A 19,725-nucleotide genomic window follows, 5' to 3' on the forward strand; every position below is an offset into this window, starting at 1 on the left:
CGTCATTTTAGAGAAGCTACCAAGGAGAGAAGAGATGAAAGTGTCGAAATAGCCAATTTTTGTAAGCAAAACAAATAAACGTGAAATGAGTGGGCAAAATTCTTCTTCCGAGTACCTGGTTATCTTTCCAAATAGGCAGGATTCGATCGAGGGAAAAATCTGCATAGAAGCTGGCACCTCTGTCTTCACTGACGGTGCCAAGATAGAATCAGGAGTCGGAGCAGGGATTTTCTCCAAATCAGCCAATTTATCTATCTCCTTTAAACTGCCGAACACTGCTAGTGTTTTTCAAGCAGAAGTCTTTGTGATCCTGCAGGCATGCAAAATGCTTAGGGAACGCGGGAGCGAGGGAGATATTAACATTTTCTCCGATAGTCAAGCCGCGATTAAAGCTCTGACGACGCCATGGTGCAGAACGAAATTAGTAAACTCCTGTAAGGAGGAGATCAAATCTCTTGGGTGGGTGTGCAGGTAAAATTTCTCTGATCTGGATTCCATAGAAACATAGCGGGAAATGAAATTGCTGATGAGTTTGCAAGGAAGGGAAATGAATTGGCCTCAGAGACTTCCTACCCTGTCATCGGCATTCCCCTGACAGTTGTTAAAAGTGAACTACAAAAATTATTTCTCAGGAAAGCGCAGAAAAGATGGAGCTCCATTTTGTCATGTGCTATTTCGTAACCCCTTTGGCCCCAATACGATATACGAAGCACTCAGAAAGTCCTTTGGACTCCTCCCCATTCAATTTCCAAACTTGTAGCTGTGTTTACCGGTTACTGGACGATCGGCACACACGTGGAAAAGCTAGGGTTACCATTTAACCCCCATTGCAGAAGCTATGGGGACATTTCAGAGAAGCAGACTGTAGAGAATTTTCTTTGTAAATTGTGCAGGACGCCAACCGAAATCCAATCAATCTCCTCCATTATATCAACAGCTCTGGCTGGCTATAGATATCTGCCTGTTGGAGGCTCAGAATGGTATCAAAACGGCGCTTTATTGCTACTTGAGGACTGACAGACCGGCACTTCAACCAGGTGAAAGTACCTACCTGGTTACGTGGCAGTCGAAGTTACACGCAAAACTTTCTTTTTCCCCCATAGCTGAAGGAGAAACCTGGTAGTCTCTAGCATCCTTGCCTTCTGATGTGGCAGCCGAAGTGACCTGCATAATTTTGTTTTTCACCATAGCGGATGGCAAAACCTGGTTATCTATCATCTGTCGCTTATTCTTACTTAAGTTTTCCCGATCTGACAAAAATTTTCTGCATTTTTTCTGCCAACCAGCATTGCTAATCAGCCGGATGTTTTTAGTTTTATAGAAATTCTCGCCGACCTTCAAACTTTCCGTGCCACCAAGCATTCTTCTGGTTAAATTTTCCCTAGTGTTTTCGCTATCGCTCAGGAGATCAAGCTATTCATATATTTGCATGTAAAGGGTGATTAATTTGGTGGTATCGGATTTTAAATTGAAATAAAACAACGTAGCCATTAAGCTAAAAATTGGCTTCATCGCTGAATAAAATTCGAGTCACGAAATGCGGATCTTCGGCGAGTTTTTCAAGAGCCCAAAGACTGAATATATGACGCTTTGGAATATCGGCTGGCTTCAAATCTTGGATTTGCTGTATTTTATACGCTTTCAAATTAAGATCTTTGCGTAAAATCGCGATGAACACAGAGCGTCGATTTTCGTAACAAAAGTGTACGATTTCTAAACGTTGTTCAGGCGTAAGCCTTCCATGATGAAATGTCAATGAATACTGAAAAAAATTATGTATTAAGCTTGGCAATAGTCACATGTGATCTGTGAAAAAAAACACTATTGGAAAAAGTACGTCCAATCTGCTCACCCGTTATATGCGTCTCTCTTTGCTTCTTTCGAAAAAAAGTGTCTCTCTTCCCTCTTCAATACACGATAAAGGTCAGTCGCTCCGTAGCATTGCAAAATGCAATGAAGCTTTTCTCTCTGTGTTGAAAAGTACTTCAGGCCATTTTTGGATATCTATGGCGTTTGCGGCTTCTCCACGCCCAATTTGTGCTCCATTACAAGGAAGATGTTGTAGATTTCTACGTATTATATTTCTTTGTATTTGTAGTTATCGTTTCTCATCGCATCTCATTTGTAATTGCCTTCACGAGACGGGTCACAAAATAGGCGCTTGGTGGAATTCGACTTTTTTCCCCTTGTTCACTCCTCTCGGGAGCATAGGGCCTCGACAATACTCTTGTCTTGCGTTGGTTTCTGACAGGGTAGGTGATTAGCTTGCCACTAGTGGGAATACCCATTTGCCGTTGCTTAGGAACAACGCCTTCTAGCTGCTTATAGCGTCATCTGTGTTTTACATTTGGCTGCCAGAAGGATCGCACAGATGGTTGAGGACTTCGCTAAATTTGGTTTGTCTGCGCTATTACCGCGGTTGGCCGCTTCCTCTTGCTGTCTCCACTGATGCAATGTTACTGTGTGTTTTTCTTTGTTTTTGCTTGGTTTAGCAGTCACAATGCAAATAATGCGCTAACTATTGGACGGGAGGAAGGTTGGAAAGGATGAGTTGTTGGGGTTGAGGAATGAGATTTTTGTTTTTTTTTTAGAAATAGGGAAAGTAGGTAAATTTGGAAAAGTGCGTGGACCGTCCTTTACGTGGGATTCGAACCCACAACCGCTGGGATGGAAGGCAAGTGCACTTACGCTAGACTACCGAGGCCGAGGAACTCGACTTTCCATTGGTTGTCCATTTATCTTCCGAGCCACTTGCTTGCAATGAAACTTCCTGAGGACCAGATACTGCGCACTTTAGTTGGCTTTTAGATCAAACGAGCTTTAAGCTTTAAGTCTCTCTCTCAAAGTATTTCTCTTCTTTGGTTTTTCATCTCAATATTTTTCAGCGCTTGTTGCGTGAGCATGGCAGGGTTGTATTTACATAAACCTCACCAAAACTTTTTTCAAAAATATTTACTCGTACTAAGAAGCAAATTTCACAAGGAAAAAAACAATAATAGTAAAAATCGGCCAAACCGTATAAATGCAACTTTTTCTAAGAAAACAAAAATTAAGAAACTTACAAATAATAATTATTGCACTTGGATTTCAGTTTCCTGAATTAATTAACCAACTAAATTGCTAAACAATAAACTAAACTACTTACATACATATATTGAATTATGTAACTATGGAAAATGGAAAAAGAAGGTTAGGATACACAATTCTTAGCGAAAATTATTTGTATGTATGCGTGCGTATGGACTTACATACATCTGTGTAGCCTTAAAAGTTTCGAAGTTTTTTTTTATTAAAAAAAAGACAGCTACACAGCCTTTGGCAGGCATTTAAGTCGATGACTTTATCATAAAGTTTTTCATTAAAAATCACAAAAACAAAATATGCTTATAAAAAAACAAAAACAGAACCTCGATACCATACAACTTTCTTTAAAGGAAAGCCAACATCCACCATATTTACACAGGCCAGAAAGTTATGTAAATCTTAAAAAAATATCTAATTTTGTCAGTGTTAACTATTTTTTACATCCCCAAAAAAATATTTTTGGAACAAAAATACCAATTCCAAAAGCCTTATTCGTCTCTTTATAACAGCCCCTAAAAACATTTCTAACCTTTCACTTACAGCTCTTTTAATATTGTACTATTCAAATATGCTTCCTCAAATATGCTCCTAGACCACTCAACTCCTAATCTCTTCAGAAAAAACAAAAAAAATTATCCAATGATCCTAAAAATCGCCAGAGAACACAAAATTCTACTTGACCTCAAACAACTTACGCAAATTTGAGTGGATCCGTTGACCAGATGTGATGAACTGCTACAACAACAACAAACAGATCTCCACATTAACTCCACATTTCATTTTAGACCCGTTGGAGAATATATGTAGATAAATCGAAGCCACCGAAAAATTATTTATATTTTCAATAAATTGCATCGAATACTATTGTGGCGCTGACATTCGCTCTTTCCATAGGTCCAATTATCTCATCATTCACCCGGACATTATTTTATTCTTCATCTTTTAATATAATATAATTCATTTTCAATATCTCTCTGCGTTAGGTTTCCTGTGATAGGAACAGAGAGAAATTTAAGTCAATAAAGCTGAAGATCCAACTAGACAAGGAAACCTTGTGATGATTTCTGGGAGTTCCTTTGCCAACCTTTGAGCTGCTCTGAGAGTGATAGACTCTAGTTGATGCTAGGCTAACACTGAAGCATGCAATGTTGCAAGGTACCACGACACACGGCTAGTGACTCGCAATGGACACAGCTCTAGACCGATCCGAATACTGGTATCAGGAGAGCCACGGGATACCTTCTTCACAATGAGACTTTCATGCTCCCGGTCAAGGAGCACAGTAAAATGCTCAGCAATTAATTCCTGCCTGCCTGCAGACATTCGCTAGAGCCTGAGCCATGTTCCAGACGAGTTCGAGAGCATCTGTTCGACTACGCCGACGAGATCCAGGATCAAGCACGACTGCAGCTACTGGATCGGATAGTATATAGACAGATTTTAAACGACATTCATCGAGAGACTCTCACCACCTTCCCAAATATCCGACTCCCATATGCTGTTGTTGGAGTCTAACTACCACCCATTGTAAACGAAGAGCTTCAGCTCGATACGTCGGTTCTACGTTACCGGAACGACCCGGTTTTATATTCGGCCAAGGATTGTCAGCTCAGCAGCATTCCCGTACATGTATGGGAAATGTTTATACTGCAACAACAATGCAAGAGCTTCAGCTGATTCGCGAGACCCAAGTAACTTTGGCTTTATTACGGCCTGAATATTGTAGCAGATTAAGCTCCTGCTTATTTAGAATCGTCTCCGACACACTCAATATATGTCCGACGTGTGAAGGTGCCCCGTGTATTAACTAACCTATTCACATGCCCACTTAAACCCACACAGCTAACATCCGTTTCCCTCTGGACCCAAACTGTCGAAACAGTACGTTTCTTGAGCCTGCCCTTAGATGAGTTAGGAGAACACGTTCGGTAACTTCACCGCACAGGCAGGGTCAGTGAACTTACTTACTTAGCTGACAACTACAACTGATGGTCGGTCTTGGCGGCTACCAAAATGTTGTGCCAATCGCCTCTGCATTGCGCGTGTTGATGCCAGTTAGAAACACCACCGATGGTCAGATCGTCGTTGACTTAAATTTTCCAACTTAGATGAGGACGTTCCTTTTTGCGAGTTCCACTAGTGCTTTTCGAAAAGAGCATCTTTGCTGGAGCGTTATTGTCCATTCGCTCAACGTGACCTACCCAGCGCAACCGCTGAAGTTTAATGCGTTAAACTACGTCGATGTCGGGGTACAGCTCGTGGTGCCATCTTTTTCGATATGCTTCATTCACGCAAATCGGGTCAAAGATCTTGCGAAGAATTTGCCTCTCGAAAGCTCCAAATAACCGTCCATCGATGTTCGTCAATGTCCAGGACTCAGCGCAATACAGTAAAACCGGGAGGATGAATGATTGATATAGCTTTTTTCGTGCATCGAGAGAGGGCTCTGCTTTTCAATTGCCTAGCTTGTCGAAAGTAGCACCTGTTGACAAGAGTTATTCTTTGCTGGATCTCTTGGTAGACGTTGTTGTTGGTGCTACTGCTGGGTCCTAGGTAGAGAAAGTCTTTGACTACCTAGTGAATTGCTACAACCACAACAACACACGGCTGTAAGGAAGGCTGTCAAATGAGCTTCTGAAACTGATCAGGTAATAACTCTCAGATATGCGCTTAGTGCACTATTCTTTGAGTAAACTCCGCTTTTAACTACCGTTAACGAAAGCGATAGTGTTGCTGGTTGATTTTGTGATTAAAGAATTTTTTAATGGAGGAAATCAAGTACTCACTACCATTATTATTTTTAGTGCGAGCGCAACAGACTCTCCACTTCAGCCAGGTCATCTTCAATTTGGTCCTTCTACCGGACACGAGGACACCCTCTGGCCAATTACCGTTTCAAACACACGACGGACGACATACCCAGCTGCCTTAGTCGCTGCATGATTTGTTTATCTCAATATCTAGTTTGACTATCTCAATATCTCTGTAAAGCTCATACAGCTCGTGGTTCATTCGAATGCGGTAGTACTTTCCTATGCGAAGTACTTTCCTCTGCATCTGATTGTTTGACTGTCCAAGCTTCAGCGCCATAGAAAAGTGCCGGGATGATGAGCGTCTTGTAGAATTTTTTTTTTTTTGTCAACTTAGCCCAAAGTAACACCTGTTGGTCCGGTCTAGAACGCTGCAGAACTGCAAAGTGTTTTGTGACAAGTCCGAACAGAAAACTGTCAAACTTTCTACTAAAACTTGGAAGGAAAGATGTTGGGTTGATGGTCGGTATTATTGCAGGAACAATGTCCACCATTGGAATCATTGAGGGCCCAATGTGTCTGTCATGCTTGGAGGAGGCTGATAGCACTGAGCACTTTCTCTGTGAGTGTCCTGCCTTTGCTAGAGCACGGCTACGAGTTTTGGGTTTCGATGTCGTGAGAAAGAGTAATATTCGTTCTCTAAAACTGGAGGATACTTACAGATTTGCCAAAGAATCTGGAAAATTCTCACAGGACTAACTATCTCTATCTCTGTCTCTATTCTTTCCTATCTCTTTCTCTGATACTTTTTTCTTCCCTCCTTGACTATCTACCCCCTTTCCAGAGCTTTGAATACAATGGGCTTTTTAGTCTGAGCATTTTAGGAGCCATCAAATCTCCTGGTGCTCCTTGGTTCGACCTTTTCAAATATCAATTTTCAACACCTGTTGGCAAGAATTACCCTACGCGTGATTTCAAGGCTCATTCAATAAAGATGGTGGCACTAGCCCAACAACAATGTTTTGCACGTTTGATTGTCAAAGCAAAGTATTGGCAAAGTAGAAAACAAATAATGAAATCGCCTTGTTTGATTCTGGGCTGACAGCCACATGGACACGGCGAAAGAAAAAAACAAAATCAGCTGATTTAGCGATACTACTCTTAATAGATTCGCCTTACTTAATTTCAAGGCTAACAAGGTTGACAAACGTCAAAGATGATGTTAAAAAAGGTACTCTCTAGGAATGATTCACTACTGACATCTAGGCGACATCGGTTTATTGATTTTAAAGCTACTCTCCATTCTTAGATTTAGATTTATTGGAAGTTTGTTTTTTTGTGCCCTGAATCGCCTCCCTTCCATATCCTACTCTCTCTCTACCTACCTGTACTTTATGGGTACTTTAGGGACCAGGTTACAACCAATTAACCAGGTTACATATATAACTAATTCCTCCCTTAGACAATACTTTTCATCCTTAAAATGTGTCATTAACTGCGCCTTCATTTTAAATGTGCAATATTCTCTGTTTACTTTAATCTGTTTTTTTTTTAACTAAGCAAAAGGCCTCCCTTTAAAAAATTACATAACCAAATAACTGAGAATTTTTAATGGAAATAAATACCACTTTATGTTTTGTGTTTGTATGTATGTTTACGAAAGACAGCGAACGCAAAGAAAATGAAAACCATGAATGTGTATTTGTATGTAACTCAATTTGAATAAAATAAAAAAATTTAAATTTTAATTATTTGCCTATTGTACTCAAATAGTTGGAAGATGTATATCAAAAAACAGACCAAACAAGAAAAAAATAAAATATTTCTTAAAATATAATTATAAATACAAAAATTAAAAAATATGGCAACTACAGCTACAACTCAACCACCCCACCCCGTAACCCGCTTATCAGTAAAAGACACCAACAAAACGAAAAAAAAACAAAAACAAACACTCCTCAACAATAAAAGGCATCTGAAATTATACAAAAAAGAAAGGAAAAAAACAAAAATAAAATCGAAAAGGCCGAGAAGGAATTACAACTCACACAAGCCATTTACATCCACATACAAAAAACATAAAGTCGTAAAACTGGAGAGCCCAAAAACAAACACACAAAAGACGAAAGAAAATTAAACGATTGTAAAATCAGCAAAACAAAAAAAAAACAACAAAAATGTTTTTACTGTAACAGCTATTAGTATGCGTACAAAGTGTTCTTGTATCAGACGCTAGGCCTAGGCATTGCAAGTGGGCCAAAACAGTGGTGCACGAAAGTCAGTGGGCGCAGTGCGAAGCACTTTTACGAGTATGCGCACGTGAGACAAGCGTCGTGAACGTGAGAGAATTCTTAATTTAGGTATTTGAACATTGAATATCATTGACTGAGAAAATACGTATAGTTTGTAAGCATAAGAAGTACTTATAAATACATTATTATTATGATTATAAATAATGAATATAAATATGTATGAAAGAAAATTTCAATAAAGTCAAGACATAAACTAAATAAGGAATAAACAAGCAAAAGAATATTAATATAAAAACAAAAAACATGACAATGAAGTAAAGCAAGGAGAAAGAAGAATGAGAGGGAGAGCGAGAGCGAGAGCAAGAGAGGGGAAAAAGAGAGGCAGCGAGGGGAGAGACAGGGGGGAAAGCAAACTCCGTAAAATTTAAGGAGTCGTGAAGGCGTAAATTATTAATAAAGATAATAAGTTTGAAAAAAAAAATACAAAAATAAAGCGAAAAAAAGAACAAAAATAAGAAAACAACAGTAAATAATTACGAATGTAAGCAGATAAGTAAAAAAATTAAATAAAATAAAAATAAAAATAAAAACACAAACGAAAAACATTCTCATCTAAATATTGTACATATAAATAAGTACAAGTGCAAGAAAATAAAATAAATTAAAAATAAAAATAAAGACAAAATAAAGGATGCTCTGCAATAGCAAAAAGTCCTTTGGTTTTTCAATTTAAACAGGCACAATTCTTTAGGTTGGCGAATAAGTTCGTAGCATTTTTACCGCAGACTTTTATTTAAACAAAAAAAAAATAATTATGTCAATAAGTTAATCAGTTATATATTCGCCGTTGCTGTTTACAACCTCTTCCCACCTCGGGACCAATTCGTTGATGCTGTTCCGCCAAAAATCGCCTGGTCTGGGGTCAGAGATGTTGTTAAGCCAGTTTTTAAGGGGTCATATACAGTTAAAAGGCAGAAAAAAGCGAATTTTTCAGCATTTTTTCTGAGAAAACTTTTAAATTTATTGATCTAAAAATTTTTACACATATTATTTTATCTTTTAACTGTATTTGAATACTTAGTATTAGTAAAAATATTTGTTTGGAAAGAGCTACAGCTGATCTCCGGGAGTTCCTCTCAAAACAGACGTTTTGCGGTGACTACTACATCTCTGAACTGGATCCTCTGAAAAACCAAAATAGATTTCGTTAAAGTAATGTTAAATCTAGTAATTAATCGAAGGAATAAGATAAGTAAATTTTTTTGACAAAATGGCGGTTTCTAAAAAAAATTAATTTTTGATTTCGGCTACGACAAAATGGCGGTTTCTATAAAAAAAATTGATTTTTGACAAAAATTTCGGCCTTAAATTGTTTATAAAAAAAATAAAATATTTATCGGTGAGAAAAAATCTTCAATTAATTACTAAAAAATATATTTAAAAAGCTCGTGTTAAAATTTGAGACTAATCGAGTTTTCGAGTAATTTTAGTCACCGACTTTGAAAGATTTTGAGAAAAAGTTTGAAAATCACTTTCAAGCACTCTGAAACGCCTTCTCAAATTTGCGTGTAACTTAGAAAATATTCACCGGAACGATATTAAATTTTCTGTATATTGAGAAAAAAAAAATGGATGAAAATTCAAACCGTATATAATCCCTTAAGGATCTCTTTGTTATCGAAGGAAAAAATGGTAATCGGGCGGTGCAATGTCCGCAAAGTACGGCAGATGCCGAAGGACCTCCCATTCGAGCTGTTTGAGTGCGGCTTTGACGACTTGTACAACATTTAGGCTTGGCGTTGTCGTGAAGGACTATGGCTTGACCATGACCTGGACGACGGTCTTTTCATTCGAATAGCTTTATTAACGCAGTGTAGCTGAGCAATGTAGAGCTCCTTGTTGACCGTGACATTCATTTCGAGCATTTGGCAGTGCACTATGCCCTGCCAGTCCCCCGAAACACATATCCTGACCTTATTTGGAAGAAGATCCGGCTTGACTCTCGGCTTTGGTATCTCTCCTGGAGCCCTCTTCTTTCTTTGCTTTCATATTGGTGTATAGGTACCATTTCTCAACTCCCGTAATGATCCGGTACAAAAAGCGCTGTTTATGACCGCGTGTTGCTCGATGGCGGGCGAATTGCTGAGAAGCAATTTGAAGACGAATTTCTTTATTTTTTTCCATCGAGAGGAGCCCAGGCTCTAAATTTTTTGGTAAATCCCATTGAATGAAGGTGATTGAGAATCGTTTTATGATCGCAGTTAATTTTTTTCCGCCAATTCACGACTGATTTGGCGACGGAGAACGGTCACTAACACAATCTTAGTTCTTTCGTAAACAAACCATTTCATAACCCCAGTTACGTCAGCCTATCAGCTGGTTCTGCCAAATGTGCTGAGAGCCGGATAACGGTTTGTCATTGGCCACACCTTCTCAATTCTTTTCACCCTCATTTGAATAGGCACACTTTTTTGTTTGTTTTTATATTAATAATTGGATGTAGTCCCGATTTACACAGGGAAACATTTTGTACGCGGGAGAAGGACGGACGCGGAAGATAGAAGTGATTTTGTCTCCTGTACTGGCGACACGCTTTGTGCTCTTATTCGTATTTTCAATTTTTGACAGTTCCTTCATTCGTTTTCTTCTTTTTTTGTGAAAAAAGGCCGAGTTCTGTGTTGGTTTCCAATCGAAGAGAAGAAATCAACGATAACAAACGTCAGAACGCTGCTTAGAATATACAGGCTGACTTTTGCTAGTAAAGTAGGCATGATTTAAAAAACTTATGGGACATGTTCATGTTGAATTCTAAAGTTTCTTTCCATTTCTAGATATATACATATATATATATATATATATATATATATAATTGGCGCGTACACCCTTTTTGGGTGTTTGGCCGAGCTCCTCCTCCTATTTGTGGTGTGCGTCTTGATGTTGTTCCACAAATGGAGGGACCTGCAGTTTCAAGTCGACTCTGAGCGGCAGATATTTTTACGAGGAGCTTTTTCATGGCAGAAGTACACTCGGAGCTTTGCCATTGCCTGCCGAGGGGCGACCGCTTTTAGAAGTCTCTTCCTTAATTTTGGTGTTTCACCGAGATTCGAACCGACGTTCTCTCTGTGAATTCCGAATTGTAGTCACGCACCAACCCATTCGGCTACGGCGGCCGCATTTCTAGATACTCAAGATAATTTTAAGTTAAGTTTTTATGCATGAAGTATTTTTAATTATTTTTTTTTTTATTCGAGTAAAAAATTTATATATACTTAGTCCTGCCAGAAGTTCTGTTACCAGTTCGGTCCGTTATAGATATGAAATTATAATACTTTTTTAATGATTAGGCCATTCAGCTATTGCAGCACGTCGCTGCTCGAACCAAAGATTGTTTGAGACCCTCCAAGTTTCTCCGAGATCTTCGACAGGCCAAGTTCTCCAATCCTGACCAAAAACTGTAGTCCAATGGATTCAAATCTGGACTTCCAGATGACCAAAAACCGCAGAATATGAATTCAGGAATATCGTTTTTTAGCCACTGCTGGGTGGTTTTTGCCTTAAGGGCTGGAGCGGAATTTCGCTGGAAGATCTAACGCTCTCTGTTGAAGAGAGAACTGCTTCACCACGTCTTCTAAGACATCCTCCTGGTACACTTATGTCGCGATCTTAACCTCTTGTGCGTAGAAATGAAGAGATGTAACGCATTTACAAAACACTCCCACCAAACCATTACGGAGGAGGCTGGATGGTGGCGACGCTGAACCCTTGGAACAATATTTTTTGCGTCTTTAGACGTTTTAGCAGAGATTTTGTCGTTTTGCTTATTAAAAACGTCTTCAACAGTGAAAATTTTCTTATCAGTGAAAAGAATATTTTCTTGGCCGTGGACCGCGTGCCACCGAAGAAGCTGCTTGTATCTGTCGAGTCGAAATTTCTTCAAGCGCGTTGCGAAAAGATGACCAGTTGAGCGACGGAAGGCTTTAATGTGGAAATCATCTCTGATTAGTCTTGACATGGAGCTGGTCGCTACATTCATTTCCCTGGACATAATTTTCTGCTTTCTAAGGGGATTTTTGCGAATTATTTCTCGAACGTTCTCCGCTTTACATGTTCGCGGATTGTAGAATATATCCGAACCAGCAGATGCTAAAGAGGTAAACATCAAAAGCAACGAATTTTGCCCAAAACAATTTTACGCGTATGACAGCGGCTGAAATATCAAAAGAGGATTTCCAGTGTCTCCCTTCCAGATGTCGCTGTGTGTAAATCGGCACTTAGTCAGGCTGGAGCTGAGGTGGAATTGGTTTTTATTCGCGTACTTCTTATTCAGTTAATACAAAAAAATATTTATTTAAATATTTCTGTCCAGCGTACTTGCAACTTTTTTTTTTTAAGTAAATTAAATAAAAACTAATTTAATAAATCCATATTCAATTAATTACAGTGATTGTGAGCGGCACCCGAGTTTTGCCCTCACTTCATTCAGTTCTTCTTTTAATAATTCTAGAGAGTTTTCGCTTGTATTCGGCATTCTTATGTACAAAATTTTAATGTATTTTTCACTTGCAAATACAAACTAAAAGGCTGCCTCTGCAAATATACAAATTTATTTACTGTTGCGTCTACGAGTAGCAACAGCTGTGGGTATATTTACATGTCTGTTGGTGTAAGAAATTACTGTGGTTTTTTTGTACATTTACGTTACGTTGCGCCAGTTCAAACAAGCAATCGGCTACGTCAACTAATATATGTACACACTGATATGTACACTAGTGCTCACATAATTGGGTCATTTCATCTTTTTACTACATTCGCAATATTTTTCATGACAAATTTTTTTTTGTTAAACTATATTTAAAATTATAAATATCATTGCATAAGAAAACAAACGTTTCATTAAAATCATATCAAAGCTCAAAACTTTGCGTAAAATTCATAAAAATTTAACAAACTTAAAAATTTAACAAAAAAAAAATTATGATTAAAATTTCTGACTTTTTTAATTTATTTTTTTAGAGAACTTTAAAGAGGTTTAAAGCCAATTTAAATTTAGGATAATGAAATGAAATTTTTAAAAAATTATCCTTAAAAAATTGAGGATCAAAATGCCCACCTTTTTTAATCAGAATTTTTAGAAAATTTTCGGGTATACAAAATTAAAGTCAATTTAAATTTAGAATAATAAAATGAAAGTTTAAATTCGTCCAAAAATTATTATTAAAAAAAACAAAGAATCACTACAATAATAGCCATTAAACTTTACATTTTTTTTTTCGTTTTAACGCCAATTTCAATTTAGGATAATAAAATGAAAGTTTGAAATCATTAAAAAATTATCATAAAAAATATACAAAAAATATAAAAAAAAAGTTTACAAGTTATAAACATTTTTAATTTTTTTAATTAGAATTTTTAGAAAACTTTCGGTTTTGCAGATTTAAAGCCAATTTAAATTTGGAATAATAAAGTTTGAAGTAATAAAAAAATTATATAAAAAAAAAAATTATTAAAATTTCCTACGTTTTAATTAGAATTTCGGTTTTACAGATTTAAAGCCAATTTAAATGAAAGATAATAAAATGAAAGTTGAAAGTCAGTAAAAAAATTATAAAAAAAATATATAAAAAAATATATAAAAAAAATATATAAAAAAAATATTTAAAAAAATTATTAAAATTTTCAACTCTTTTAATAAAATTTTTTTAGAAAACTTTCGAATATGCAGATTTAAAGTCAATTTAAATTAAGGAGAATATAATGAAAGTTTGAAGTAATTAAAAAATTATGATTAAAAAAATTGTATTAAAAAAATTATCACTAAAAAATGATCATCAAAATTCCACACTTTTTTAATCAGAATTTTTAGAAAACTTTCGGATATGCAAATTTAAAGTCAATTTAAATTTAGGATAATGAAATAAATTTTGAAGTAAATAAAAAATTATAATTAAAAAAAAATATTTCCAACTTTTATGATCAAAATTTTTAAAAAATTTCCGGGTATGCAGATTTGAAGCCAATTTATGTTTAGGATACTAAATTGAAAGTTTGAACTCATTCAAAAATTAAATTTGAAGTCAATTTAAATTTAGAAAAATAAACTGAAAGTTTGAATTAAAAAAAATTATCATACAAAAAAAAATTATTCAAATTTTCATTTTTTTAATCAGAATTTTTAGAAAACTTTCGGATATGCAGATTGAAAGCCAATTTAAATTAAGATTAATAAAATGAAAGTTGGATGTCATTAAAAATTATGAAGGAAACAAATTATTAAAATGTTCAACTTTTTTAATAAAATTTTTTTTAGAAAACTTTCGGGTATGCAATTTTAAGGCCAATTTAAATTTAGAATAATAAGGTGAAAGTTTGAAGCCGTTAAAGGAATTAAAAAAATTTAAGTAAAAAAAATTATCACCAAAATTTCATCAGAGTTTTTAGAAAACTTCCAGGTATGCAGATTTGAAGCCAATTAAAATGGGGGATAGTAAAATTACAAACTTTCATTAAAAGAATATTATAAAAAAATTATTAAAACTTCCAATTTTTTAGTCAAGAGTTTTAGAAAATGTCTGCATACCCGAGATTTAAAGCCAATTTAAATTAAGGGTAATAAAATGTAAGTTGGAAGTCATTAAAAAAAAAAATTATAAAAAAATATATAAATTGAAACAAAATATAAAAAAAATATATTAAAAAAAACATTAACAAAAATATTTAAAAAAAAATTATTAAAAAAAATTATTCAAAAAATTATTAAAATTTTCAATTTTTTAACAACATTTTATGCAGATTTGAAGCCAATTTAAATTTAGAATAATGAAATGAAAGTTTGAAGTCATTAAAAATGATCATAAAACAAAAAAAATATCATTAAAAAAAAATGATCATCGAAATTTCCAATTTTTTTAATCAGAATTTTCCAGAAACTTCCAGGTATGCAGATTTGAAGGCAATTTAAATTGGGGATAATAAAATGAAAGTTGGAAGTCATTAAAAAAATCATAAAAAAAAATTATTAAAAAAATATATAAATTGAAATATAAAAAAAAATATATATTAAAAAACATTAACAAAAATATTTAAAAAAAAAATATTAAAAACAAAACATTAAAAAAAATATATTAAAAATAAATTATTAAAAAAAAAAATATTCAAAAAATTATTAAAATTTCCAATTTTTTACACAAAATTTTATTATGTTTTGGAAAACGTTCGGATATGCAGATTTTTAGCCAATTTAAATTTAGAATAATGAAATGAAAGTTTGAAGTCATTACAAATGATCATAAAACAAAAAAATATCATTAAAAAAAATGATCACCGAAATTTCCAACTTTTTTAATCAGAATTTTCCAGGTATGCAGATTTGAAGGCAATTTAAATTGGGGATAATAAAATGGAAGTTTGAAGTCATTACAAAATTTGCATTAAAAAAAATTATCATCAAAATTTCCAACTTTTTTAAGCAGAATTTTTGGAGAGTCACAGAAAATTTCCAGAATTTTTGGAAAACTTCTGTGTATGCCCCTTTTAAATGTAGGATAGTAAAGTTAAAGTTTGAAGTCGGTGAAAAATCGCGTTGATTTTTGACAATTTTTTTTGCAACGATATCGAGAGTTTTGTGCCATATAAGCACATTTCGATTTTCACATATATCAAATTTTTAGGAATTTGGCACAAAGTTTATTTTTGTAAAGTTTTTGTTATACAATGATTTATTTTTTTTTTTTTCATAAAAAAAACTAACCAAAAAAATGTTACATGAAAAATAAAGCGAATATTGTAAAACGATAAAGTGACTTAATTATGTGAGCACCAGTGTACCTGCATACAAGTCGTGGAAAGCTAATTCTATAAAACAAACAGCTTACATACATACAGCTTATTGTTGAATGTAGACTTGCCACGTTGATGGACGCTTTGAATTGTATCCTACTTTGCTTAGGCCTAAAACTACAAATGAACTTATCTACATACATAACTATTTTTCTTGCCAATTGTCACTTTGCTACATTTGGCTTCAGTCGATTGATCTACATAACTATTTTGCGCTGACAGCGCGTTTGGTTGACTTTTTAGCGCGCGGCCGCTGATGAATACGTTCGTGGCGGCGCAGGTCACCGTGCATGCGAAATCTTTTCGCACAAACTGCGCACTCGTGTGGCTTTTCACCTAAAGGACGAGAGAGGGAAGGAAGAGTTCAATAATGAAAAATAAAATTTTATTTAAAATAGTTTACCAGTGTGGATTTTCCGATGATTCTGCAGATAAGCGCTCGCACGAAATGTTTTTTGGCAATATTCGCACTTGAAATTGCGTTCGCAAGTGTGTATGCGCCGATGCAGCACCAATGAGTATCTGCGCGAAAACGCCTTGCCACAGAACTCGCACTGATGATTCTTGTCCTTCGTGTGCTTCGATATGAAATGGTACTGCAGGTCACCCCATTGCCCGAAGTTACGTTGGCAAACCTCACATTTGAATGGCTTATCGCCGGTGTGTACACGCGTGTGCGCTTTGAGCGCATTTAAAGCCAGGAACGATTTGCCACACACATCACACTTATGCGGACGTAAGCCAGTGTGTGTGCGCGCGTGATATTTCAGCGCATTGGTCGAATTGAAATTGCGTCCACACTTTGTGCAAACGAGTTTTTTGTAGTTGGTTTCGAGATCGTCGTTTAGAGGACTGGGCGCGTACGATTCAATTCCCTGGTCGCCCTCGTCAAGGCATTCATCATTGTCTTCAAAGTCATACGTCTGTGGTTCTTCTTTGCAAAATTCCTCTTCCACCACCACCAGACTATCGTCTACACCGGCTTCACCTTTCACTTGTGCTAGCCCAACAGCCGCTAAATGCGCATTCTCGTCGGGTATCGCCTGTGTTGCCTGTGGTTCGGGTAATTCAAATTCTGACACCCGTAAAGGCTGGAGTAAATCGGTTGGTGTTGTTGATTGTTGAGGCGACTGGCATTGCAGTTGTCGATCGTCGGTATCGACGCAGGGTAAGCGTATGAGGGATAACGGGCCATTGTAGAATGTGCCACGATCTGTTTCCGCTTCATCGACAACGTTGACACCACCGCCAACGTCGTCTGGTGGTAACGCTAAAACGATTTTTTTTCTTCTACGATCTGACTTTTGGTAGGAGAGTAATTTCGCAGCAGGTGGCAGCGGCGTTGGTTCTTTTGGCGGTGTACCTGTTGTCAAGGAATTGCTAGCCATCATAGGCATGGGAGGAAGCGGTTCAGTAAAGGAAACGTCGTTGAATGGTTTATTCTTGAAAGTGATGCCACTAAAGTTGTCGTTGCTGAACCTGTAAGCGAAGCAATTTGAGAATTATTAGATTCTGATAGCTGCTAATGAACTTGCCATGAAGCGCGCATGCCATTGGAGTTCATCAAATCAAGCGCGTCGCAAGTGTCTTCAATTGACACCTTATCCACAACATTGCGTATGCCTTCTAGCATATCCTCACTGTCGCTAAACTCCACTTCGACGGTGCGCTTCAACGTTGGGGATGATGTTCGAGCCACGTAACTTATTTCATTTCCCTCATCACCTGAATCCATAACATGACGAATGGGTGTTTCGTCAACGCCCGAAAAATCGGGGAAGTTCAAATGCACGTCATTGAAGACTTGGTCCACGTTATCATTGGGAGACTATGGTATTTAAAAATAAAAGTACATTTGGGAGTAAGCAATCAAGGTAGACAATTTAACCAGTGCAGTGGTGGAATGGAAAGAATTACTGTCACGAAATAACAACTATAGTAGCTGCAAATGGTAAAATGTACGCCATCAAATTCTGCCCATGTAATTGGATTGCTTTCTTGTAGCATACTTTTAGGCGCATGCTCAAATTTCATAAGCATTTCACACATTGCACTACTGCACATCAATAGAATTATTTCCTTTCTTATCTAACTGCACTCACTTTTTTATCCACTGCGCACATTTTTTGCGGCTCCAAATCTTCCAGAGATGTCTTCATCGCCGCCAATATCGTATCCGGCGTAGTGGGTTCATAGTGCTGCTTCAGATGGGCAAAAAACTGCAATTGCGAGTCCGATGTATTGCCACAAATCTCACAACTATAAATTGGCACTTTCAGCCACTTCTCCCGCACTTTGTGCAAACCACCTAGTGGTTTGGGCAAAACATTGTCCGCACCGCTTTGCGATACGCGTAACTTGCGAGAAATACGTTTCTTGTGTGGCAGAACTTTACGTGCGATGGACACATGCTGTGCAGACAAAACATCGGCACTGGCATTCATCAGATCTGCGGCATCATCCAAACTCACATTGGCATCGGTTAGAAGGAACTCTTGCACGGCGGCATCCTCACCAGCCTCATGCACCACCTGATTGTCATTGCAATAGCTTTTGCCCACACTACCGGCGAGAAAGTCACTATTCAATCCTATATATTCCGTGTGTTTGCCATGGAATGTAGCGGCATTGTTACCAGAGTTGTTCGCACTGCCACCGATTACTAAAGGAAGCGGCGCTGTTGGTTGCGCTGATGTATTCAATGCATTCAATGCCGCTTCCGCCACACTCGCGACATTACCGGCTGCTACATCACTTTGCGTGGGGCGGTAGTGGAAAATAGAGCTGGGAAAATGCAAATCGGGTGCGATTGAAACTGTATCATCGCCGGCTGCGCTGGTTACGTTTGTTGCTGCAGTCGTGTGTGTGCTCCCATTGTTGCCGGACACATGCACAATGGTTTTATTGGGAAATACCAATGGCGTGGATTCTATAAAATCGATTATGAAGTTGTTGGAATCACGTATGTAGGTGGGTGTGAGTAGCGACTGCAAAGGAAGATCCTATAGAATCTCCGGTTAACAGGAGCAAAACTGTGTGGCGCACAACTTACATGGTCAATGAATTCGGGTTCTTTGCGGGCTAGCGCCTGCTGTAGCGGCGGCTGATCCATTAGCGTACCGCTGTCTTCTTCTTCCCGCTGTTTGGATGCCCTCCTCGCTCTGTCACGCTGTCACGTTGCTTGCATTGAAAGGTATAAATAAGTTTTCGCTTGATTTTGCAAAAGCGTTGGAAATATCTTAACCACTTTTCCACAACAAATGGAATAAAATAAACTTTTTAAAATATTTTGTAAGCCGCTCGAGTGAAGAAATGTATAAACAGCCGATTGACATTTAAATGCGAATGTGAGGCGAAAAACAAAATGTCAAAATACGTTTGACAATTCGTGCCGGCGAAGCCAAACAGCAGAGAACGTTAAGGTTAAGGTACATGATTCAATTCTTAAAGGTTTGCTCACTTGTGACATTAGAATTTTGACACTCCCTTAGAAAAGGTCGCATTTAAGAAGGGCGAAGAAAGTGGAAAAATTAAATATCTTTTTGGTAAAAATGGTAGCAAAAAATGTTTTCTTTTTACTTAAATTATAAATGGTACAAACAGAAATTGCCAAGAATGATATTAAAAAAAAAGAGGTTGTCTGTAAAGTCGGTTTACTGACCATAGTTTAACGTGATAACGTCATAAGAAAATACTGATTGAATGGTTGCATTTTTCAAAAGAAAATTTTAATTTTATTTGTTTGATTTATATTTTGTATGGATATAGAGAATGAGGTAACATTAACATAGCATAATATACTT

At 36.7% G+C, this 19,725-nt stretch overlaps 1 protein-coding gene across 1 annotated transcript; it reads right to left on the reverse strand.

Annotated features, from left to right (window-relative positions):
• Positions 1-15,870: 15,870 nt before the first annotated feature.
• Positions 15,871-19,237, reverse strand: LOC129249243 (uncharacterized). Its single transcript, XM_054888936.1, has 5 exons — positions 18,975-19,237; positions 18,025-18,924; positions 17,458-17,750; positions 16,326-17,401; positions 15,871-16,258 (listed from the first exon to the last, which is right to left on the reverse strand). Exons 1-5 carry the CDS (start codon positions 19,032-19,034, stop codon positions 16,128-16,130), a joined length of 2,460 nt encoding a protein of 819 aa, XP_054744911.1. The 5' UTR covers positions 19,035-19,237; the 3' UTR covers positions 15,871-16,127.
• Positions 19,238-19,725: the final 488 nt, after the last annotated feature.

The sequence above is a fragment of the Anastrepha obliqua genome, chromosome 5 (assembly GCF_027943255.1).
Source record: "Anastrepha obliqua isolate idAnaObli1 chromosome 5, idAnaObli1_1.0, whole genome shotgun sequence".
Taxonomy (NCBI): Eukaryota; Metazoa; Arthropoda; class Insecta; order Diptera; family Tephritidae; genus Anastrepha; species Anastrepha obliqua.